Source organism: Anolis carolinensis, chromosome 1 (genome assembly GCF_035594765.1).
Source record: "Anolis carolinensis isolate JA03-04 chromosome 1, rAnoCar3.1.pri, whole genome shotgun sequence".
Lineage (NCBI taxonomy): Eukaryota > Metazoa > Chordata > Lepidosauria > Squamata > Dactyloidae > Anolis > Anolis carolinensis.
In genome coordinates this window covers 42,654,585-42,680,043 of record NC_085841.1, presented here as the reverse complement: position 1 = coordinate 42,680,043, position 25,459 = coordinate 42,654,585, and the positions used below count along the sequence as shown (strand labels likewise).

At 42.1% G+C, this 25,459-nt stretch overlaps 1 protein-coding gene across 5 annotated transcripts in view; it reads left to right on the top strand.

Annotated features, from left to right (window-relative positions):
* fosl2 (FOS like 2, AP-1 transcription factor subunit) overlaps positions 1-25,459 on the top strand; it is a 47,650-nt gene that overhangs the window by 14,743 nt on the left and 7,448 nt on the right. For 2 of the 5 annotated variants that reach the window (XR_010003755.1, XR_010003754.1), the window contains exons 2-4: positions 3,733-3,999; positions 14,207-14,314; positions 16,524-18,141. Coding sequence is in view for 3 of the 5 variants with exons in the window: in XM_062973316.1 (XP_062829386.1) it covers positions 3,733-3,999; positions 14,207-14,314; positions 16,524-17,033 (885 nt within the window). In the remaining 2 variants the exon portion in view is untranslated. Of the gene's footprint in view, positions 1-3,732; positions 4,000-14,206; positions 14,315-16,523; positions 23,622-25,459 lie in introns of those variants that run through there. The other 3 variants (XM_062973316.1, XM_062973329.1, XM_062973328.1) reach the window with 2 other exon arrangements.

The window sequence follows — 25,459 nt, the reverse complement described above, 5'->3', positions numbered from 1 at the left end:
GCCAGGAGAATGTTGGATAATAAGGAGGGATTAAGGAAAAGCCTATTAAACGTCAAATTACATTATGATTTTACAAATTAAGCACCAAAACATCATGTTTTACAACAAATCGACAGAAAAAGCAGTTCGGTACACGGTAACGTTATGTAGTAATTACTGTATTTATGAATTTAGCACCAAAATGTCACAATGTATTGAAAACATTGACTAAAAAAAATTGGCTACTATTATTTATTATTTATTTACAGAATTTATATTCCGCCCTTTTCACCCCGAAGGGTGACAACATTCAATGCCTTTTAACATAGAACAAAGACAAACAAACATAGGCTCCGAGCGGCTCGAACTCATGACCTCCTGGTCAGAGTGATTCATTGCAGTTAATTGCAGCTGGCTTGCTCTCCCGCCTGCGCCACAGCCCAAGCCCGACTACAAATAAAGATAGAACTGCATAAAATGAACTTACAGTAACAACATTGTCAGAAATTGAATCCATAAAAAGTTAAATCCTTGCTGCTTAGAGAAACAGCTGTGCCTCCAGGAGGGAGGCAAACTGTGTTGGTTAATCCAGAACGTTGGATAAACAAATGTTGGATAAGTGAGACTATACTGTAATATTTTTTGTTTTAGTTCAGAGTGCATCCTTTTATTTTCTCATGGAGAACAGGTTTGTCCAGCAGAACTGAAGGCCATTCTTGGTTAATGAAGACATGATGGACTACACAGTTACTTGAACACCTTTTGAATTCTTCCTATTTTAGATAAAGATATTTCTTCTCTTCTCCATACCAGCCCCCTACAATTACTGGAATTTGTTTTTTGTTCTGTTTTCATTCCATTCCTCTGGCATTTTAGTACCAACAAACTATCCACATGGATTTACCTCTGTCTGGAGACAAGGTGTACTAATACATAAAATTTTGCAGGAGATTATTACCTTGTCGCTTTTTAAAAGCTACTGCTTTATTTTGTCTAGACAGAACAAAGAGCTGCAGGGAATTTTTCTGATCTGGATCTCAAAACACGTTTTATAGGGTATTATTAAACTATAGGCACGTAAACCTACTGCAGCTGGAGGCGTCTCTATATTTTACTTTAAAAATCATCCTTGCATGTGGCCACAATAAACATGTTGAACAGTTGTGCCTCCTGCTGGTATTTTAACTGAAAATTCACTTTTACCGAAGCCTGTTGTTGGAAGAGGCATCTAGTTAAGAGTTTCCAACATCTTTGCAAAAGATTTGTTGTCCATGCTCTGTCTCTTAGCCAAAAACATACAAAATCACAAACCATTCAAACCTCAACAAACAAAACAGTAAGTAGCAAACGTCAGGTTACATCAGATTAATAATCATAATGGATCATAATAAAAGCAGTGATTGAAATCAGAAAGGAAAGGTGAATTGTGTGTGTATGAGCCTTCAAGATGCCTCTTGATTTATAGTGAACCCATGAATTTCATAAGGTTTTCTTAGGCAAGGAATACTCGGAGATGGTTTCGCTAATTCCTTCCCCTGAAATACAGCAGCTGGTATTCATTGTCTTCCATCCAAGTTCAAACTAGGGCTGACCCTCCTTACCTTCCAGGATCTGGTCCCTTCAAGATGAATTGCTTCTCCAAAAAGCCCTATTCCTTTTAAGATTCAATACAATGATCATTTTTTTGGTCCCCAACATGAACTTTTAGTCACCCCCCCCCCCCCCCTTTAGCTTTCCAAATATAGAACATGTGATCACCTTTTAAAAGAGAAAGCATTGGGGATTTTCCTTATTTTGTTGTTTGAATTTTAAGATAGCTTTCATGTTGCAAAATTAGTCAGTTTGGCTCCTCATTTTGAATCCACACATCTCACTCTGGGCAGAACTTGGAAATAATAATAATAATAATAATAATAATAATAATAATAATAATAATAATAATTGTTATGGCAACTCCCAAGGATCTTCTAGCCAGGACTGCATGTCTATAGCCCAAAACCTGATTTCTCTGAACTCTTATTCTACATATGGGAATTTTTGATAGATTATAGTCAACTTGCTTGTTGCGGTTTTATAAGGGAATTCATAAAAGACGTCCAAACAGGACCTGGATGCATCTGTTAATGGCAGCTAAGTTATTTACTGATTTTCATCTTCTTTGAGTTACGTATATCTCATCTATGATACTGAAAGTGACAGGATTTCAAACTACCACTTTTGTCCAAAGGGTGAACATTGCATGATGCCCAATAGAGTTAAAAAACATAAGATTAATCCTGTTAATTTAGGATTCTTGGCATTTGGCAAATCCCATCTGGAAAATGGTGTGAGTTATAATTGTATGTCTCATTCTGTGCTTCTTTTCTGATATCAAAGGCCACACTTAAACTTAAAAGACCTTGGTGTAGAGTTTTTGCTGGGTTGTTTGCTTTAGAATAACATCAAATATGATCTAATTTTACTAAAGTAGCTTTTGGTGATGAACAGGTAGCAATTATTTGAAATGCGACAACATCTTAAATACATTCAAATAGTTTAATTTGCAAGTTTAATTTCTAATGCAGTCTCTATTGTATCTCTGTTTATATCAGAGCATGTTCAGGCATGTGCGTGTTTCTGTTATGTACACATGCACATATAGCGTCAGTTAAGAATTTTCATACATTTTTAAAAATGTTACATAAAGGCTCATATTGACACCAGTATTGAATATACCATCATCTTCCAAACACCTGTAAATTTTATTGATGACCTTCAAAGATGATTCAATGCTTGGTCATATGTATTGGACAACTGAAGCTGATAGATACAAACAGATACATATACACAGATACACCTTTAGTTTGGTTGCACAGAATCAATTTAGGCTGATCCATATTTCCCCTTGTCTAATATGGGGCTGTAGCCCTCGGTGATGCGATGGGTTAAACCCTTGTGCTGGCAGGACTGCTGACTGAAAGGTCAGTGGTTCAAATCTGAGAAGCAGGGTGAGCTCCCGTCTGTCAGCTCTAGCTCCCCATGCCGGGCCTTGAGAGAAGCCTCCCACAGGATGGTAAAACATCAAACATCTGCGTGTCCCCTGGGCAATGTCCTTGCAGATGGCCAATTCTCTCACATTAGAAGTTACTTGCAGTTTCTCAAGTTGTTCCTGACACAAAAATATATATGTGTATGCATGTGTGTGTGTGTGTGTATGGGCCCCGTTCAGAACTGGTTAGACTATAGTTCCCATTGGTATTGTCTGGCACATAAAATGATGTGCAATGATAGAAGCTGCATCTAGGAACACCTGCATGGCTGGATGTTCCCCATCTCTCATCTACAACTTCAAATTTTAAAAGATTGCTCTTACATTAGGGAAAATGCCAATGTGGACATGAGAACCAAATTGAGATGTTGTGTTTGCCCAGCTGGGAATATCTCAAGGAATGCTCACTTGTAACGGTTGAAAATATGTGGCATGAAGTCTAATGCATTTAGAATTTATTTCTCTCTGTGGTACAGAGCTTTGAATATCTGGTGTTTTGAATATTTAAGATTCCATATTCAGTCACTGAAACCTTCAATTAAAAATTCCTTAGTACCAAGAGAGTCCTACTTCAGTATTTTAAAAACTACCAACTTCCAGAATAGAAAATACTGAGCAAGACGTACGCTTGGTAAAGGCTGTGTCTTTTGACTACTACGTTGCTCATCAGTCAGTAAGGTGGCTGTCCTGGTTCTACTAATTTCTCCTCTCTCTTTGCCTTCTAGAAATTCCGGGTAGATATGCCAGGATCGAGCAGCACTTTTATACCTACTTTGAACGCCATCACTACCAGCCAAGATTTACAGTGGATGGTTCAGCCCACTGTGATCACCTCCATGCCAAGTGCCTACTCTCGTTCACATCCCTACAGCCATGCGCTGCCCAATCTGTCTTCAGTTACTGGACACACAGCCCTTCAGAGACCTGGTGTCATTAAAACCATTGGGACTACAGTGGGCAGGAGGAGAAGAGATGAGCAGGTAGCTATACTGGTAAAAAACACTACATATAATCCTTTAACTGAATTTACTTAGAAGCGATCATGCTCCTAGCATTGGAGACCAAGTATTTTATTTTGAAGATGTATCAGTTACATGAATTTAACTCGGATGGATTGGGTTGTGTGGATGCTCTTATTTAAGGAGATACAAACAGATCATTTGGGAGCCCCGGTGGCACAATGGGTTAAGTCGCTGAGCTGCTGAACTTGCTGACCGATAATTTGGTGATTTGAATCCGAGGAGCAGGGTAAGCTCCCACTGTTAGCCCAGCTTCTACCAACCTAGCAGTTCAAAAACATGCAAATGTGAGTAGATCAGTAGGTACCGCTTCAGCAGGAAGGTAACAGCGCTCCATGCAGTTATTTATTTATTTATTTATTTACAGTATTTATATTCCGTCCTTCTCACCCTGAAAGGGACTCAGGGCAGATCACATTATATACATATAGGGCAAACATTCAATGCCCGTATACACATAGAACCGAGACAGAGACAGACACAGAGGCAATTTAACCTTCTCCTGAGGGGATGTTCGATTCTGGCCACAGGGGGGAGCAGCAGCTTCATCATCCACTGTGACGGCACTTCCTCATTCCAACGTTGTAAATTAGTTAAAGTTATGCTGGCCACATAACCTTGGAAGGGGTCTACGGACAACGCTGGCTCTTCAGCTTAGAAATGGAGATGAGCACCAACCCCTAGAGTCGAACACAACTAGACTTCATGTCAGGGGAAAACCTTTACCTTTACTATACAGATAATGTAAAGTGGGAACAACTGAAGAGAAATGCTTGCTTTATACAGAAAGGTCATTGATTTGCTCTTTGTCATCACCATGAAGGGAATCTATAGCAGCAAGCTTGGGAAGTCAGGATGTATCTATGTCACGACCCAGGCTGCAGAGCACCAATAACCATACACAGAGGCCAGAATCTATCTAATATCTTTATTGTAGGAATATATAAAGTTAATAAAAACAAGTGTAGAAAATAGTCCAGAATTAGACCTTTCAGGAAAGGTCAGAATTAGTCCAAAAAAGCAATGTCCAATAAGAAATATTAAGGTCCAAAGTTGTAATCCAATAACCGAAACACTCACTTTGCCAAGCAAAGTGAGGGGAGATGACAAGGTCCTTTAGTCCATGAAACTTGAGCGAGGCTAGGAAATAACTTGATACTTGAAACAAGGCTTGAACGTGGAACAAGGTAACTAAGAACAAGAACAAGGTCCGTGGAATAACTTGATAAATCCGTGGAACAAGGCAAGGATTGATCCTGGGAAACAAGGCAAAGTCCGTAGATAAACAAAGGCTGGGAAGCAAGGCGAAGGCTGGATAGCAAGGCAAGGCTTGAGCAGGAGCGAGGCTTGAACCGGAGCGCGCTGTCCAGACACAACTCGCTCCGTAGGCTGACGAATTGACTCCGCGAAGTTACTACGCGGGTAAAACACCTAAATAGAGTCTAGCTTCCCGCCGAAGCAGTTCTCTGGGAATCAGAACCGAAAGCTAACTCTGAGACCAGATGTGAGACTCCCCAAAGATTCTCACGAGAAGCAGTCTTAATTGGCCACATTCTTAGCTGCAATCCTCGCACTCCTGCGCGAAGCTGAATCTAAACTTCTCTGTTGTTTACAAAACTCCCGGCGCAAGAATACGGGAGAAGTAGGCTCTGGGCTTGTTTGACATACTTCTGGGAGACAACTTTCTTGCAGGTGCAAGGTTCCCAGATCTGCCTGGGAAAGATCTGGCTGAGAGGAATCCAGTTCAGACTGGGAAGGTAAAAAACCCAAGTTTTCATCTTCATCAGGAATTACAATGTCCTGAGCAGGACTACAAGGCCCATGAGTCATCACACTATCCCCCTCCTCAAGGCCCCTCCCAAACTGGGGCCCTCTCCCCGAGGCGCGAGGTCGCGGCTTGGCGGGATAGGTCTGATGAAAGCGACGGGTTAGATCAGGAGCATGGACTGTGGAGGCGTCTTCCCAAGAGCGTTCTTCAGGGCCAAAACCCACCCAGTCAATGAGATATTGTAGGCGGCGGCGGTGAAAGCGAGAATCCAAAATGTCCTCAACCTCGAACTCCTCCTCCCCATTCATCAAAACAGGAGGGGGGGCCGGTTGGTCTGTATCAGGACGCACACCATCCGCCGGAAGGAGCAGGGAACGGTGAAACACTGGGTGAATGCGCATTGAACGCGGAAGTTGGAGTTTGAAAGTCACGGGGTTTAATTGCGCCACCACTGGATAGGGGCCAATGAAACGGGCATCTAACTTCCGGCAAGGGCGGTGGGAGGGCAGAAAGCGAGTGGACAGGAAAACCCGATCTCCTACCTTGATTTCGGGGCCCGGCTGGCGATGTTTGTCAGCGTGGCGTTTATAGTCCTCCTTGGCTTGGTCCAGTTGCTGGAGCAAAAGTTGTTGCACCGCTGTGAGTTCCTGCAGCCAATCCTCTGCTGCGGGAACCTCTGAAGTTTCAATGACAGGGGGAAAGAAACGTGGATGGAAGCCGTAGTTTGCAAAGAACGGCGTTTCTTTTGTAGAAGCTTGAACTCCATTGTTGTAGGCAAACTCAGACAGTGGTAACAGAGAAGCCCAATTGTCCTGTTGATAGTTTACATAACAGCGAAGATACTGCTCCAAAGTGGCATTGGTGCGCTCCGTTTGCCCATCTGTTTGGGGATGATGAGCTGAAGATAAGCGAGAGTCTATGCCCAATAGTTTTTGTAGTGCCTTCCAAAAACGAGAGGTGAATTGAGATCCACGGTCTGTGACTAAACTCTTGGGCAATCCATGTAGTCTGAAGACATGTTGAAGAAATAAATCCGCAGTTTCCTTGGCCGTGGGGAGGCCTTCGCAGGGAATGAAATGGGCTAACTTGGTGAATAGGTCCACCACCACTAAGATCGTGGTGAACCCACAGGAAGGTGGTAGGTCAGTGATGAAATCCGCGGAAATTATTTCCCATGGGCGAGATGGGGTAGGAAGGGGGTGTAAAAGCCCTGAGGGCTTCTCCCTTCGTATCTTGGAGCGCTGGCATACTGGGCAGGTGTTGACATATTTTTCCACATCCTTGCGGATTTTGGGCCACCAAAAATCCCTTAGGATCAGATGCATAGTTTTAAATAGTCCGAAGTGTCCTGCTGGTTTGCAGTCATGACACAGACGAAGCGCCTTTTCCCTGCCCGGTCCGGGTGGGATATAGACATGATTTCTATAGCAGAGCAGCCCATCTTTAAGCGAAAAGGGAAAATGCAGACCTTGGCGAAGTTGGTCCTGCGCCCAGGCATCTGCTTGCTGACTAGCCCTGATTTCTTGAGCACAGATGGGTCCTGGAGTAGGGGAAGTTGAACCAATGGGAATGGATTTGGTGTTCCCCACCGTGAGCGTGGCAAAGTTCTCAGGTTGTAGCAGTTGGGATTCAAAGGTCTCCTTGCGTCCTGCAGCGTATTCCGGTTTACGTGACAGGGCGTCTGCTTGCTTGGTTTGGGCTGGGGTCACATAATGGATCTGGAAGTTGAAACGTTCAAAGAATAAAGCCCAACGTTGCTGCCTCTGATTTAGTTTGCGGGCAGTTCTTAGATGTTCTAGATTACGATGATCAGTGTGGACTTCAATGGGAAATTTGGCCCCTTCTAGCCAATGTCTCCAAGTTTCAAAGGCTGCCTTTATGGCCAGTAGTTCTTTTTCCCAAATGGTGTAATTCCTCTCTGGTGTGGTTAGTTGACGAGAATAAAAGGCACAGGGGTGGAGGTGATCTCCCACCGGTTGTAAGAGTACAGCCCCAATTGCCACATCAGAGGCGTCCGCTTGCACCACAAAAGGGGTTCCAGGATTTGGGTGCTGTAGAATTGGCTGGGAGGTGAATAGTTTCTTTAGTTGCTGGAACCCTTTCTCTGCTTGATCAGTCCAGCGGAAAGGCTGCTTTCCACGGATGCAGCTAGTGATGGGGTCGGACCAGCGGGCAAAATCTGGAATGAACTTGCGGTAGTAGTTCGCGAACCCCAAGAAACGCTGCACCTCTTTCTTGTTAGTTGGCGCCCGCCATTCCAATACTGCTGAAACTTTGGCTGGATCCATGGAAAGCCCTAGAGGCGAGATGCGGTAGCCAAGGAAATCTACCTCTTGTAGATCAAAAGCGCATTTTTCCAGCTTGGCATAAAGTCCATGATCCCGCAATCGTTGTAACACCATTTTGACGTGGTTCTCATGTTCTGATTGTGATCTGGAAAACACCAAAAAATCGTCCAGGTAGATTATCAAGAACCTGTCTAGATAGTCCTGAAAAATGTCATTGACAAAATGCTGGAACGTTGCGGGGGCTCCGCATAAACCGAAATTCATAACTCGGGACTCAAATAATCCGAATTTGGTCTGGAAGGCGGTCTTCCACTCGTCCCCTTCCCTGATGCGAACTAAGTTGTAAGCCCCCCGAAGATCCAGCTTGGTGTAAACCTTGGCTCCTCGAAGCCGATCCAGTAGATCCGAGATTAAAGGCAGGGGATAGCTGTTCCGCTTGGTGATATTGTTCAATGCTCTGTAGTCCACCACCAAGCGTAGTTCCCCTGACTTCTTCTTCACAAACATCACTGGGGAGGCGGCTGGGGATTGAGAGGGTCTGATGAATCCCTTGCGAAGGTTTGTCTCTAGGAATTCCCTGAGAGCTTCTTGCTCTGGTTCAGTCAGGGAGTAGAGATGCCCTCGCGGGATCGGGGCCCCCTCCACCAAGTCAATGGCACAGTCATAAGGTCTATGTGGGGGTAATTTTTCGGCTTCTTTCTCATTGAATACATCCCAATACTCGGAGTACTTCTTTGGCAAGGTGATGATGGGCTCGGTGTCTGTGGCATGGCATACCTTGGCTACGAGGCAATGGTTTTGGCAGTACGGTGAAGCAAACTGCAGTTCTCTGTTGGACCAGGAGATGTTAGGGTCGTGGAGAGTCAGCCATGGAATTCCCAAAATCACAGGGAAATGGGGAACCTCGGTAACAAAGAAGGAAATCTCTTCCATATGTTCCCTTATCCACATCCTGGTGGGTTCCGACCACTGACTTACGGGGCCCGTCTTGAGGGGACGGCCGTCTATGGCTTGCACCACACGGGCATTCTTGAAATCATGATATTGTAATCCCAGAGAGTCGGCATACTCTCTATCGATGAAATTGTTGGTAGCTCCAGAGTCTATCATGGCGTGGATCATGACGGGTCCCCTTTTTGCTGACCATAATGTGACCACGAGAAGGAACAGGACCCCGGTTGGCGGCTCTTGGATGGATTTTTTGACCGGGTTGGCGAGCCCCTCTACACCCGGTCGTTGGCTTCCCCCGCCGGCTGTGTGCCAGTCGGCTCAGACGCCTTCGTCTCCGTGGAGGACGCCGCCGCAAGACGGGCGGCCGGCTTCCCTTTGGCTGGGCACTCTCTGGCGAAGTGGCCCCCGTTCCCGCAGTACCAGCAGAGGTTTAAGCGTTGACGACGGGCCTTCTCGGCGACATCTAGTCTGGGACGCACATTGCCCAACTGCATCGGCACCTCCTCGCCTCCTCTGGGGTATGGGGTTGGCGGTGGGGGTCTCCACACCGGACGTGGCTGAACGCTGGCGGGAGCGGGGGGTTTTGCCCCGGCTCTACTGCCCTGGCCTCGAACCCACTGTTTCCTGTTGGCAATCATGACTTCAGCCCGTAAACATTGATCAATGAGTGCCTCGAGGGTCTGGGGAGGATCCACCTTGGAGATTTCTTCCAGCATTTCAATGTTGAGACCCTCCCGGAATTGTCCCCTGAGGGCTACATCGTTCCAGCCGGTGTTGTGGGCCAGCACTCGGAACTCGGCTATATACTGAGACATAGGTCTGTCTCCTTGGAAAAGGCGACGGAGTTTGTGACCGGCTGCCTCCAAATTGTCCTCGATTCCCCAAGTCTCCTTGAGGTGGTCCAAGAAGTGTTGCGCTGATCTTAGGTGTGGAGAGGCTTGGTCGAACAGTGCCGTCGCCCAGCTGGCCGCTGGCCCGTCTAGAAGACTGTAAACCCATGCCACTTTGATGTCTTCTTGGGGAAACTCGGCAGCACGGGCCTCCAGATAAGCTTGACATTGGCGACGGAAGACATGAACCTTAGAAGCTTCTCCAGTAAACTTGGTTGGCAACGCCATGGCCGGAAGACGAACTCCGCGTTCCTTCAAACCCCTTATTTCTCCATCCTGTGCATTGAGCTTATCACGGATTCGGTCCACCTCTTCCTTGTCGATGGTGTAGGTAATCGGCTGGCCGCTCGGCCCAGGTACGGTTCCGGTAGACATTCTGGCCGAGGTTAATTGGTGCTTAGGGGCGCGGAGTCAAACTGTCACGACCCAGGCTGCAGAGCACCAATAACCATACACAGAGGCCAGAATCTATCTAATATCTTTATTGTAGGAATATATAAAGTTAATAAAAACAAGTGTAGAAAATAGTCCAGAATTAGACCTTTCAGGAAAGGTCAGAATTAGTCCAAAAAAGCAATGTCCAATAAGAAATATTAAGGTCCAAAGTTGTAATCCAATAACCGAAACACTCACTTTGCCAAGCAAAGTGAGGGGAGATGACAAGGTCCTTTAGTCCATGAAACTTGAGCGAGGCTAGGAAATAACTTGATACTTGAAACAAGGCTTGAACGTGGAACAAGGTAACTAAGAACAAGAACAAGGTCCGTGGAATAACTTGATAAATCCGTGGAACAAGGCAAGGATTGATCCTGGGAAACAAGGCAAAGTCCGTAGATAAACAAAGGCTGGGAAGCAAGGCGAAGGCTGGATAGCAAGGCAAGGCTTGAGCAGGAGCGAGGCTTGAACCGGAGCGCGCTGTCCAGACACAACTCGCTCCGTAGGCTGACGAATTGACTCCGCGAAGTTACTACGCGGGTAAAACACCTAAATAGAGTCTAGCTTCCCGCCGAAGCAGTTCTCTGGGAATCAGAACCGAAAGCTAACTCTGAGACCAGATGTGAGACTCCCCAAAGATTCTCACGAGAAGCAGTCTTAATTGGCCACATTCTTAGCTGCAATCCTCGCACTCCTGCGCGAAGCTGAATCTAAACTTCTCTGTTGTTTACAAAACTCCCGGCGCAAGAATACGGGAGAAGTAGGCTCTGGGCTTGTTTGACATACTTCTGGGAGACAACTTTCTTGCAGGTGCAAGGTTCCCAGATCTGCCTGGGAAAGATCTGGCTGAGAGGAATCCAGTTCAGACTGGGAAGGTAAAAAACCCAAGTTTTCATCTTCATCAGGAATTACAATGTCCTGAGCAGGACTACAAGGCCCATGAGTCATCACAATCTAGAGAATTATGGTGGAGACATTCCTCCAGTAATGATGTAATGCCTCTCCTTAACATTCCATTTGCATTAAAACTCGGCTGACATTTCCTCCAGAGTTAGTTCCGTTGGCATGAGTAGATTCCAGAAGTATTACTGGGAATTACCCATCCTGTTTGAACTGTAATACTTGGCCCTTTGCTGTTGGCTCTAGTCCTGACCCATATTGATGCATGAAATATCATTCAGAAGCTGTGACATCTGAATAATCTTTAAAATACAGGCCATTTGACTGTCTTGCTCTTTGCTAGGAATCTCCAGAGTCCCAGCCTAAAATATATACTTGGCAGCAACTTAATGAAGTCCTAGAGTAAAGGTATTTTTAATGGGAAGAACCAGTTTTTCAACCTCTTTCCACTCTGAAAATTCAACATCTGCCATGTTTCCATCCTAAGATCATAAACATATTTCTGCTGCATCTGATTAAATCATGCTAATCATCACAGCCAGTTGTTTATCACAATGGCCAAACAAATGTTTCTGGGAAGTCCATAGACTGGTCATGAGAACAATAGACCTGATTTAATGTTCATTGGGAACTTATAATCAGGCATAGTACCTCTGATACTGGTTGGGATGGAAGAACACAATGCCATCATGGCCAAGAATCACTGATATCTTTATCCTTTGTCAGTTTTTAATCCCTTTTCAAAGTCACCTAAGACAGTGGTCAGCATCTGTAGCTGCAGTGGTGCACTGGGTTAAACCCTTGTGCTGACTGAACTACTGACCTGAAGGTTGCCAGTTCAAATTCGTGAGATGGAATGAGCTACCGTCTGTCAGCCCCATCTTCCCATACAGGGACATGAGAGAAGCCTCCCACAGGAAGGTAACATATCCGGGCATTCCCTGGGCAATGTCTTTGCAGACGGCCGATTCTCTCACACCAGAAGCAACTTGCAGTTGCTCAAGTCGCTTCTGAAATGATAAAAAAGTGGGCAGCATGGCTTTTTGTGGCAGTGAATTTCTTAAAACATCTTGGGACAAAGTTGCCTTTAAGTAAATGGAATGAAAGAAGAGAGGGGACTACTTCCCTCAATATTTTGGAATGGTTTTTCGCTAGATCATTCCCTCTTTCACAAATTCCAGCCAGTTAGATTAGTCAGCATTCAATTTCTTACTAAGCATACGCAACAGTAATAGTTGTTGCTATTACCTACCAACTCCTGTAGACTTTTCTGTGGAAAGCCACTTCACAAGAAGCTAAGATCACCTGTAGCATCTCCTAAGAAATACAAAGATCCATTTCTTAAATTCACCATCATGATTGCTTTTGTACTCATCTCAAAACAAGGCTCTAAACTAAGATCTTTCAGTTAGCTTGTTTGGCTATATTTGCATGAACACAGAAGGCTTTCCTCGTGTTAAGGAGGGCAAACAAGCAAAAGATACATGGCTCTTGGAGGCTGGCAATTCCCCCTTTTAAAAACAGAAACTTGAATGGGGTTTAAAACGTTTTAACTAATTTGCAAGGAGATTAACTCATCATTGTTCCTATGTGCTGCTAATTTGGAATTTTGTCCCTGGAATTCATAGCCTTGATAATTCCTACAATGATAAAATAAACAGGTAGAATCAGTGCCTAGATATCTGTTAGTTTATTCATGCCCTGATAATCTTTGAGAGCATCATGTATGCATGCACCATAGAAGCATGCACCATTGATGGTTAATCTCTTATCCTAAAATAGTTCTCCTGGAAGAATTCAATTGAAAATTTGGGTTGCTATAAGTTTTCTGGGCTGTTCTGGGCATTGAAAAGTTATTTGCTGGGCTTATTCATTCAGAAGCTACCTTTCTGAAATGGCTAGTCATAAATGAAGTATTTTAAACATCTGGATCCCCATTATTTTTCCACAATTTCTTACAAGAGGTTTGTTTCAGCCCAGTATGGACATAATTAGGCCTTCTTTCACTTCATAAGTACATTTAACTGCTGTTACTTGAAGGCTGCTTGCTGCTTTAGGAAGTGCAGATTGTTATCATGGAAAACTAGAGCAGGGAAATAGGAAAGTAGTTTTTAAAGCTGGTATCAAACAAAGCAACCCTTGTGATTTGATCAGGCTGTAACATTTTACACTACCTCTGACGACCTTGGATCCTGCAAGAAGCAATGTGCCTGTTTGAAGACGGAGACGCTTACAACATCTTCCTGTGCATTTTCCTCACCAACCACTCACATTGTGAAATCGAGAGATTCTACCATGTTTTTGGCCTTGATTGCAGATTCACGGTTTTCTTGCCCAATCTTCCTCTAGTTGCTTCACTTTCCTGCTTTACTCCTTTGTTTTCTGGCTCAAGCTCTAATGTTACAATGTACTCCTCCACAGTACAGTTATAGCACTTTGAGATCACTTTGCCATTGCTGCATCTTATGGAATGTGGACAGGCTCTGGTTTGTAGTGCCACTAGAGCTCTGTGGTAGAAAATTGAAATACTTCAGGGAAACTTTAAACCCTGGGCTTTCATACGATAGAGTCACGTAGACTCAAAGTGCCAGAATTGTTAGTGTTAAGGACACCTGCATCTCTAATAGTCTGTTGACGTTATGAAGCAGACTCTCAACACATCTGATCTACTGCCACATTTGGTTGTGAGTTTCATTACTTGAAGCCTGGTTACATTTTTCATCCAGTGCCCTAGTAGACAAGGACTTAACCAGTATATCTCTTTTCTCTGAATCTTAGCTGTACTCAGATCCAGAAATATGGCATAAAAGAAGCAGTTTGTAATATATAAAACATATCATAAGTGAATATATCTTAAGAATTCAAATGTGTTGATTTTGTTTGTTTCGAAAGATGTTTCCCTGCCTATCTTCTCAACCTAATATTTTTCTTATTTTATTTGGACACAGTTGTCACCTGAAGAAGAAGAGAAGAGAAGAATTAGGAGAGAGAGGAACAAACTAGCAGCTGCGAAATGCCGGAACAGACGCCGAGAGCTGACGGAGAAACTCCAGGCTGTATGTATTCCATCCTAAATTCTGTTTTTTTCTGGGCATGCTCACTTCAAGTAATTGAGTTGGCTGTTGTAAAGCGTGCATATCCCATTCTGAAGAAGTGACCTCTTTTAGAGGGCCTGTGAGTTGGGAGAATAACATTACATAAGTTGATCTAGCAGAGCAGAATGTGAATGTCAAGACAAGTCTGTCTGGCTCTTTTCCATTTTGATATGGAACAAATCATAAAGCATATGCCATTCTTTGGAAAATACAAAAAGATAATATGACTGTTATCCTATGCAATTTTTCTCAAGCTTGCTTTCTTTCCTTTCCTCCTCCAGCATACACACAGTTTGAATAACTGTGTAAGAATGGCATCCACCCCATATGGTAACATAGGGTATTAGGATACATTCCCAAATTACAATTGATCAATAGCGATATCAACAGGCATAATAGTTTTATGGCACATTACATATGTTGTCACAATTATATGTGTAACAAGGGAATTCTTAATGGAGAACTTCCTGGCTTTAAGGGAACTCACTCTGGGTCAGGTGATTTATTGCTTTTCCTCTTCAAGATTACTATCATCTTGTTGGACCTGTATAATCTTTATATAAGATTTATAGCCAGAGTTTTCTGTATCCTGGTGTGCTCTGACACCACCCTCCCAATCATTCAATTGCTGCATATCTAGTGCTTTGATAGTAATTCTGCCAGTGTGTTTGAGGAAGTAGATTGAAATCTACAGAACCTAAAACAATTAGTTTTAAAGGTGCTGCTAGTTTGTTTCCGAACTCTTTTCTTTTTTTCTTTTGAGTTAGGGAAGATGAGGGAGACTGCTAATGTCTCTATTTGCTCTGATTCTTTTCCCCTTCTGATATACCATGAACTGAAGCCATGAATGTTATGTGTGGAAAACATTAAAATAGGGCTCTTGGTAGATGCCTATGATAACACCTTACTGCAGTGTTTCTCAAACTCTGCTCTTCCAGGTGTTTTGGTCTTCAACTCCCATAAATCCAACTAGCTTAGCAGCTATTAGGAATTGTGGGAACTGAAGTCCAAAACACTGGAGGAGCACAGATTGAGAAACACTGCCTTGTTGGGATGCAATTGTTGAGGATACTGAAAATGCGCTGGTTTGCCCTCTAGGGTTTAACACTGAGAATGATGGCTGGTTTAGTTGCTTTTAGAGGAAACATTTTGTTAGTTGAGATACTGTGTTTCAGATTTGTTTGAGCCAATGTTTGTTTAGAAAAAAGGAATAGGAAATGTGTGGCCTTCAAGACTAAAAGGGAGGTAAAGTGAGTTTCAAAAGGTTTTTTGTGTATTAGTTTTCTCCATTGCCAAGTCAACACTTGCGGGAAGTTTTTGGTCATGCATTCCTTATTTGTTTTCCAAAATGTATAGTTGTTCCTTCAATGGTCAACCAAGGTCACCTACATCAATGTTTCTCAAAATACCTGATGGAGAGAACAACCAAGATTTCTTCCCGATGTGCCATGGTCCAGCACCATATTTATGCCCATTAACTTTAACTGTTTCCTTCTTTTTTAAGAAATCTGATACTAGGAAGTGGCAACCTATGATTCTAGAATTTATAGTGGTCCATGAATCCCCACTGAGTTAGCATGGAGCTACATTAAAACCATTGGGTTGGATTTATGCTTAAGCAGATTTAAATGAATAAAAGTAGATTTCCAGGGCTTGAAGTCCTTTTGCTATTATCAAATCTAAGTATAAAATATGGATTCAGTCCAGTGAATGGGAAGAAGTTTCAAATATAATCTAGTCTTGTCCCCCATTAATTCAAGAAATGTATTACAAGGGGCATATCCGTTAACTGACATACTTGAGAACAAAAGTATTTTTGGGTTTCAGTCTTTCAGATTTTGGAATATTTGCATATACAAAAAATATCTTGGAGATGGGATGCAAATCTAGACACTAAATTATTTATGTTTCCTGTAAACTTGATAAACATAGCCTTTTAATAATCGTGTGCATGAAATAAAAGATATATTGAACCATTAGAAAATAAAGGTGTTACTATCTTAACTCCCCATGTGGACAGTTGTGAATTTTGGAGCATTTTGGATTTCATATTTCCATATACATGTAGTCCCTGCAAACCAGCAATATATGCTCTCTGTTTATCAGATTTCTTGTTTTGGCTCAGGATGAGTTGCTATGTTTTCATTGTCTCTTTCTCTTGTATCTGTAGGAAACTGAGGAGCTGGAGGAAGAGAAGTCTATTTTGCAGAAGGAAATTGCTGAACTGGAGAAAGAGAAGGAGAAACTGAAATTCATGCTAATGGCTCACACCCCCATGTGCAAGATCAGCCCAGATGAATGCCGAACTCCACCCCCTCACAACCTCCAGACCATTCGAACTGGTATGAGTGGTGCCGTTGTGGTGAAGCAGGAACCTGTTGAAGAAGAGATCCCCTCTTCCTCTTCTGACCTTGAAAAGGGTCAACGATCTGTCATCAAACCCATCAGCATTGTAGGGGGATTTTATGGAGAAGAACCTCTCAACACTCCAATTGTGGTGACCTCTACACCAGCCATCACCCCTGGAACATCCAACTTGGTTTTCACCTACCCAACCGTGCTGGACCAGGAGTCGCCCCTCTCCCCTTCGGAGTCTTGCTCCAAAGCTCACCGGAGGAGCAGCAGCAGTGGAGACCAGTCCTCAGATTCCTTGAACTCTCCAACTCTGCTGGCACTGTAACACCTTTGCCGCTGCCCCACCCAAATAGTTACTCTAGGGGGAAACCCCATTTCTGCAATCAAATGCCAGAAAAATGGCACTGAAGCACAAGGGCAGCAAGGGCAAGATGTGGAAATGATGTCACTCCAGGTACTTCCAGTGATAGGAAGTGCCAGAACAAATGCAAGCCATATCAAGGTGGGGTGGGGGAGCAGAAGATGCAGTGCTGGGACTCAAATGTTTAGACTGTGTAGTTGCGGGGAAATCCCTCCTTCACACTTTAGTGCAAATGGATGTGAGCATCACTTAATTGCTAGCCATTCTCTTGTTTTTCTGAGAAATGGACTGGTTTAACCAGGTTCCCTTCTGTGCTCAGTAGTACATTCCAGTTAGTCAATCTTATGTGGGCCTTAACCTGTTCTGTTGAGTACCATGACATTTCGAAAACTCTAAAGGCTTGTGGCTATTGTTGTTAAACTTCTGCTGATGTTGGGATTCCTCCAATAGGAATTATTGCTCTTTCGGGATGACATTGGGGAGATGGTGGCAAAGCTGAGAGGAGTAAATAATAAGCCCAAATTGTTGCTTTAAAAATTACTTTTCCAACACCTTCATGGGACTGTGATGATGTGGAAGCAAACAAACCTGAAGGTGCTGTGTATTTTGTTGGCAAAAGAAGGAGATGGAGTGTGGAGATTAGCGTATTATTTATCGGTGCATTGCAAAGGCCTCTGAGCGTAGGCCAGGAGTAGAGCCAAGGGAGCTGGGGACATGCCAGCATGACTCTGCCTTTGTCTCTGGAACAGTTTCTCTTGTAATTAGTGTTTGTCAAGTCTTTTGCTGGACCCTATGTTTCCTTTCTCGTTGGCTGCCAGCCATCTTGGGTGTGATACATCCTCCTCATACGCAAGCCTGACTCAGATGCTGGTGCCATTTCTTCTTGAACAAAGCCATTGAGTCCTAGATCTGTAGACCGTAGCACTGTCGCAGTACTGCCATTCTTTGCTTGTGACTGATCCAGGAAAGAGGTTTGCTGGAGTGGAAGCACAGAAAGCTAGCGGGGAGCTCTCTTGGAGAATTTCCCTACCCTATTTTTCGATGTGTTTTACTCATCAGTTCCCTGCCAAAGGTGTGTATGTGAGAAAGAGAGAGAGAGAGGGGTGGGGGGAGGGAGGGTAGGATAAATGTTTATTTGTCTCTTCTCTAGTCCTGGAGAAAAATAAAGAAAAATACATCCAGTCTTGATCTTCTGCTGCACTTAGTTCTACGTCCACTTGAGTCTGGCTGCATTCACTACTGAAACGGGCAGTGTGTGTCACTTTGTGTATCTCCTCTGATGCCAAGGTGAAATCCTGTAGAGGACATTTTTACTTAATGTGCAGCTGTTTCTTTCGGCAGAAAGGCTTACAGATGGATATGGCTTAACAGGTCCTCATTTGGTAGATTGTAGCTTTGTTTAAAACTGTTCTTGTAGAATATCTTATTTATCCCAAGCCAACTAAGATTCCAGTGCAAATGTATTTGTGTTTGCAGGGTTCTGCTATCATGTTTGCTTCATCTGACTGACCTGTGGGTGTGTTTGGCCAAATGATGTCATTCTTGGAGATAGCTTTCTGAACTGGGACAGCATCTTCAAGAGATGTTGTCTCAACCAGGGAGCATTGCTGACTCTCTTGAAGCTTCTCTTTAACAACTGGGGGACATTTGCTGAGAATTTTCAATGAAATCAGTGATCAATTTTCCATTGATATGTTGATTTCTTTTTGATGCATCTGGATTACAGCCATAGTTTCACGCCAGCTGCTTTTACATTCAGGTGTGAAGAGAATACAATTCTAGGCTTTCTGATTTCCTTTTAAAAATTATAATAATTTAATGATTATTTGTTGCAGTGAGGAAAGCCGTATTATTTGATCTGAATGCGGCAGATTTTTAGTCTGCCCGTAAATTTGTATTATTTATTGTTTCCTATGCTGGCCATAGTGAGGAGAAAAAAGCAATGCAGAGCACTGAACCCTACCTCTGGCAGTTGACCTTAAGGCACCGCTGGGCCTTGAAAAAGTTCACTAGGCATTGTCTACAAATTTTCAAGCTTCATCTCGCAGCAATAAGAGCCAGCAATTTACTTGATTGGAAAAAGAGAGAGAGCAAATAGGAACTGCGATCTTTCTGATACCAAACTCTGTACTTCAGTAATCTAAAATTTTAACAAAGGAAAAACAGAAATCAGGCTGTAACTCTTGTTTCTTCAGTCCTAGTTTTAAATGCAAATGCTCTCAAGTAAAGTGTTCTTTTCAAGATACCAGACTCTGGGCCTTTTTCTTTTCTGTATTTCTAACCATATATGCCATCATTGTGTTCTTCTAAACTCCTGTCATTTAGTATCTCATGGAGACTTCTTCTCACAGTAGGACGGGTGGAAAAATGTAACTTCTTATTACAGTAGGTGTAAAAATATTATAGCAGTTGGAAAAGTAGCAGAGTTTTGACTAAAGTCTCCTGATGTACTTTGTGAAGTATTTCTCACCTGAGTGGGTTAAAAATATATCTTCCTAAATTCACACATTCTCTCAGCCCATATGTTTGTACACTGGCTCAGTAGAAATGCTTAAAGCAGCTCAGGTACCCACTCTGTTGTGCTTGTAAGTGAAAAAAAAAACAGTTGGCAAAAGCAGAATGCCTTTCAGTCAACCGTCTTATCTATGGATTATGTATCCACAGATTCAGTTAACCACAGTTTGGATTTTTTTTAATCCAAAAAAGTAAATGTTGATTTTGCTGCCAAATACAACGCTTATGTGCAGCTGTAGCCTCCTGCCATCTCACCAATTCTCAGGCTCTGTCTGACACTTGTTTGAGTTGTTCATCATTTTTTGTAAAAGGTGCCATTTTACTGCATCATTGCATATAAAGGGACATGACTATCCATGGACTTTGATATCCACAGGGAGTCCTGGAACCAGTTGACATACCTGCTCAGTGGAGGAAACCCACTGGCTGAACTTGGGCAAGTCACACTTTTTTGGCCTGAGAGGAAGGCAATAGCCAATCTCCTCTGAAGGAGCCCTGCTGAGAAAACCCTAGATATAGGGTTGCCATAAATCAAGAGCTGGCCTGGAGGCACATAACAGCAGCAATTTACTCAGTGGCAGCAGAAGGAAGAAACTTGAAGAAGCAGGGTTTAGGACTTGATTGTCCTGAAGCAAATAAGGCAGGTCAGTTTTGTGAAAGAGTTCCATTGTAAGAAGATCCAGAGCTTATCTGGAGAGCGAGCTCTGGGATAGTAAACAGAAGCAGTTAACAAGTGCTGTTTCTAGACATCCAGGCTTTTTGTATAGAGAACTCTTTAGGCAATTTTCACTAAGCATGAGTTCTTATTTTACACCAAGATGGTCCACATATTCCACTGAATTAAGGCTCGTTGGGCTTAGCAGCTGTTGCTTCCCTTCCCAATTTTCTGAAAGGTGATCACTTTCCTTACTGCTTTAAATATAATTTTAAGCCACCATGTTTCTGGAGTGCCTTGGTGGTAGATATTGCCCGTCCATGCCTTACAATTGGTTTTCATTTTTCAGAATCGTAGCAGTTATGCATATCTTCTAGTCTCCTTTTCATATGTAAAATGTACACATGAAAGGACATGTGGCACTTCTCCGCGGCTTTTAAGACCACTTGTTGCAATGTAATGCTTTCCCTTGCTGTTGATCCTGTGTGATGATGGGGAGAGATTTGAGGATTGAGGTTTTGCAGAGGAACCTGCAGGTGGTATCCCAGAAGAATTACTTTAGTCAAGAGCATTTCAGAAGTGCAGCTGGAAGGATTGAATTTCAGCTGTGGCTTGTGGCGATATTCCAACCACGGAAAACCATGGCAGAACATGGTGGGTTTCCATGTCCCAGTGACAGCTCTCATGTGAGACTGGAAGAGAAAAACTTTGTAGATAAGTCAACGATGAAGCTCATTATAAATCCAGGAACCTCTATCAAAACTGTATTCACTACATCTCTGATTCAGCACTCTGGCTGCCATGCTTTCACCTTAAGCCCCTTTATACATGTCTTGAGTAGTTGCTACGTCTTGTGATATTTTGAAGAAAACTTAGCAACCTTTCTCAAAGGAAAAGCAACTTGTCTCTAACACTAATTCACTGCCTAGTTTGTTTTAAAAATACACTTGCTTCCCATCCATTCCAGCTTCAAATGTTTGTACTTGATTGTTTTGTTTGGTATAGAGCCCCATCCAACAAGCACTATGGCTACAAGACCTCTGTTCATTTCAAAATATTTTGCCTTAGCCCTGGTGTGCCACATATAGAAGACAGTCCCAGGCTTTTAAGGATTGAGCCCTTTGGCCCGCAGTGTCTCCGTGACACTATAGGACCTGGGGGGTCATCATATTGTTATCAGGCTTCATTCAGTTTGTAATATTTTTATTTAATTGATCTAATAATAATTTCATTTGAACCTAGCAATGACCTATTTTGTATTCCACCTAGCCTTAATCTTTAAAAAAAAGATCCCATGTATATTTTGTTATTTATGTAATGTTTACATCTTTTTCTCTGGCTCAGATCTGGATTTGAAAAAGACCTTTTTTCCTGCTGATTTTAAAATGTTGATTTTCTTTCTTTTGCATAATAGTTACTATTGGGTTTGGGTTTATGGATTCTCTCCTCCTTTGTGTAATTTTTTTTTGCTTCAGCTTTCAGTTCTTTTTGCTTGTGTGGATTATCTTTTGTTTAAGCCATAGGGATTTCTGGATGAAGGGTGGCTACTCGGTGGTAGAGCGTGGATCCTAGCTTTGAGCCTAGCCCAAGTTAGGCTGGTGAGGATCCCATTTGAAATCTTAAAGAGCTGTGTAGACATTTGTCATGCCAGGTTTTTCATTGTTGTAGTCGAGCTTATACTGAGGGCACCAAATTGGGAAAAGCTATGTAGACTGAATTGAGCTAAATGGACCAATGATCTGACTCAATATAAGGCATGGTCCTCAGCTTTCACCTACAGAATATGACTGTGTTCATGATCATATCAGTGCTCCATGTAGGTGATTAACTGTATTGATGGATCCTAGTGGATGTTTTTTTCTTGTGCATTTCATTGGATCACAACTTTGCTGTTAAGTACAAGAAAAGTTGATGTGACTTTGCTGTGAAGTTGATTCTGATGCAATGTAACCATGCTCAGAAACCCAGATAAAAGACCATTCCTGCCCACTGTCTTAATGCACACCATGATTTGTGCGTATGGCTTACTTAAATGAGAAAAAACACATGCCAGCAGAATGAAAAAGCTGCAAGAGCTAACTGCAGATGATCAGGCACCTTTACATGTTCTGGAAATAAGAGGCAAAAGAAAACAAAAGCATTTATGCAAGAGGAACAAGGTAAAGCAGAACCATTCAATCTGATTGGAAATTCAGAGGTAGAGAAATCCAGAAACACCTTTATGGGGAGGGGGATATGTCTGTATAAAATGTATAAAGAGATATCTTGTTTCTAAAGATGCATTATCCATCTTCTGCAGTAGATAGTGCCAAAAGAACACTCTCAATCCAAGAGATGAATCAGAACTTTTTGTTAATGTCATATGAAATGGTTATCCTTCCTTCCCACTCTGTATAATTAAAAGGTTGATCAACTTGCTTTTTTTGGTTGCTGTTTGATGGGGAAAATAATGAAATTTTGTGTAGAAAATAGACATCAGATTTGTCTTTACTCAGTGAGCGGATCAAGTGTTGTGTGTATGTTTGTATAAGGAGATTCTACTGTGTAGTTCCAAGTGACATTGGTAAGAGATAGTGCATCTTTATTAGCACAATAGTTGAATAGTGTAAAGTGGAAGAATGCTTTAAGATTCCTAAAAACAAAAGGACCCTACTTCAATTCTGTTTACGTGACAGTGATCTTTCTTAAATGCACTCACATTAGCTGTAGGTGTGTCAAGAAAAACTTAGATCTAATTTTTTCCACAACAATCTGTGTAGATCTATATAGAAATTATATTTTTCTTTCACACATCAAAATTTTCTTTCTTTTTTATCCCCTTAACCTTGAATGAAATAATTCTACAAAACACTGAATTGGAAACCTACTTCTGATTTCTCACACAGATCTTCCGGTGATGGAGAAGCGTGGCTGAGTTGTCATCTTCTCATTTTTTCTTTGTAAAACAGACCTATGATATTTGCACTAAAAACAAAGATGACATAAATAATTCTGTGGAAGTTGGTTAGAGGAAGACTGCTGCTACAAAAGAAGTTGAGATAACTAAAATAATACACTTTTTAATGGAATAGCGCCATTTTGTAAAACAACATCAATCTAGATTGAAAATATGAAGGTTTTATATATGTGTGTGTATGTATAAAATTATAATTATTTTTTACTTCCTCTCGCCCTTCATTTCCTCATTCCATCTGATGTCATTCCATGCTTTGTCATTGCTCCTTTTGTAACTATGAATGTGTTATCTGCCCTCCCTTCCATTCCCAAATTCAGATACTTGTAAATTATGCTTTCATGGCACTGCGGACACCTTTTTTGTATAGTGAGAACTAACTGGAGTTCTTTTTTCTCTTCAGTGGAAGTCATTAAAAAATTATTTGTTATGATGAATTAAAAGTTTGATTTATTTCCGCCTTTCCATCCAAACAAACACAAGTAACATTCTGGGTGCTCTCATGGGTTCTCTGTAGGCCAATTCAGGAGACATCTTTCAACAAAAGAGGTCTTTAGGTTGCTTTTGAGAAATAGGAATAGATGGTCAGTCATGAAGGAGTCAAATGAAAGAATGGCTGTATAAAGAGACATCTGACCAGGAGGTGCATCTTAGGGTACATCTACACTGTAGAACAATGATTCTCAACCTGTGGGTCCCCAGATGTTTTGGCCTTCAACTCCCAGAAATCCTAACAGCTGGTAAACTGGCTGGGATTTCTGGGAGTTGTAGACCAAAACACCTGGGGACCCACAGACTGAGAACCACTACTGTAGAGTAATGTAGTTTGGCACCACCGTGACTGCCATGGTACAATGCTATTTGAGACCTGTAGTTTTAAAAGCTCTTCAGTCTTCTCTGACAAAGGGTGCTGGTGCCCCATCAAACTACAAATCACAGGATTCCATAGCACTAAACCTTGACAGTTAAAGTTGTATCAAACTGCATGAATCTATAGTTTAGAGCCAGCATTACATTGTTAAAGAAATAACTTGGGAAGATTATAAGAAAGTAGGGCAGTGTAGTAATGATTATGTTTAGAGAAAAGGCACTACCAGATACTATAAATGAGTTCCACAAATGTTTGTGATTGCATACATGCTGATGACGACAATAACACTGTAATGGCGCACTAATTATGCTGAAGACTGTTTGCATACCTCACATTGTTTCCTGGATAGACTACCTTGTCTGTTTAATGACTGTAGGGCAAATGCACCTTTTCTTACAGCATGTTGATTCTGACTGTCAAAGGAACCTTTGAGAAGAAAGAAACTTTTTACAAAACCCAAAATGAATTTCCAGTGCCTCCGAGTATTGTTGTAGTAGAGGTGCTGTGAGAAGTCCTACCTGCTGTCTTCCAGATCAAGCAGCCACCCAGGAATGTAGAAGGCTGATAAGGGGAGGAAATAAAACTCGGCCAGCAGGGCAGGACCATCATGGCCTTTGAACTTTTATAATTACTTTTACTGCAGGGAGTGGAAAACGATATAGGTCAAAGAATGGGATTGTAACAGCAGAAGGTATGAGCCACAGCACTGTGCAGATGCTTCCAAACCATGAATGAACTGGAAATATATGACACACACACAGAGTTGCTGTTGAAGTGTATCTATATAAGTCAGAGCCAACATGCCTGGTGTCAGTGTTGGGAAAGCCGGAACATCCAGAGTGGCATGTCTTGCCCAGTTTGCCCAAAACCATGCCCACTTGATGTCCCCTGATATAGGGGAATGATGGAGTATGCTACCCTGTTTCCCCGAAAATAAGACAGGGTCTTATATTAATTTTTGCTCCCAAAGATGCACTAGGTCTTATTTTCAGGGGATATCTTATTTTTCCATGAAGAAGAGCTCACATTTATTGTTGAACAACAAAATGAACATTTATTATATACTGTAAAGTAGTTGTCATCACAAACCAGCATAACCAGACAAACTGTGAATCCTATCAAGAATTTCTTGTTACTACCATTATTTACATGTGCAACAATCTATGGTACCTCTTGCAGTTTAGGTTTCACATGGTTTCCACACTGATTTCTCTCTATTTTAGTTTCAATGTAGTCATGAATGATGAATAATATAATATACTATAATAATAATATGATAATATAATTATATACAATATATTAATTAGATAATATAATAATAGGATATAATAATAACAGAATATGATAATAATATGGTATTAATAGGATAATATAATAATGGGATATAATAACAAAAT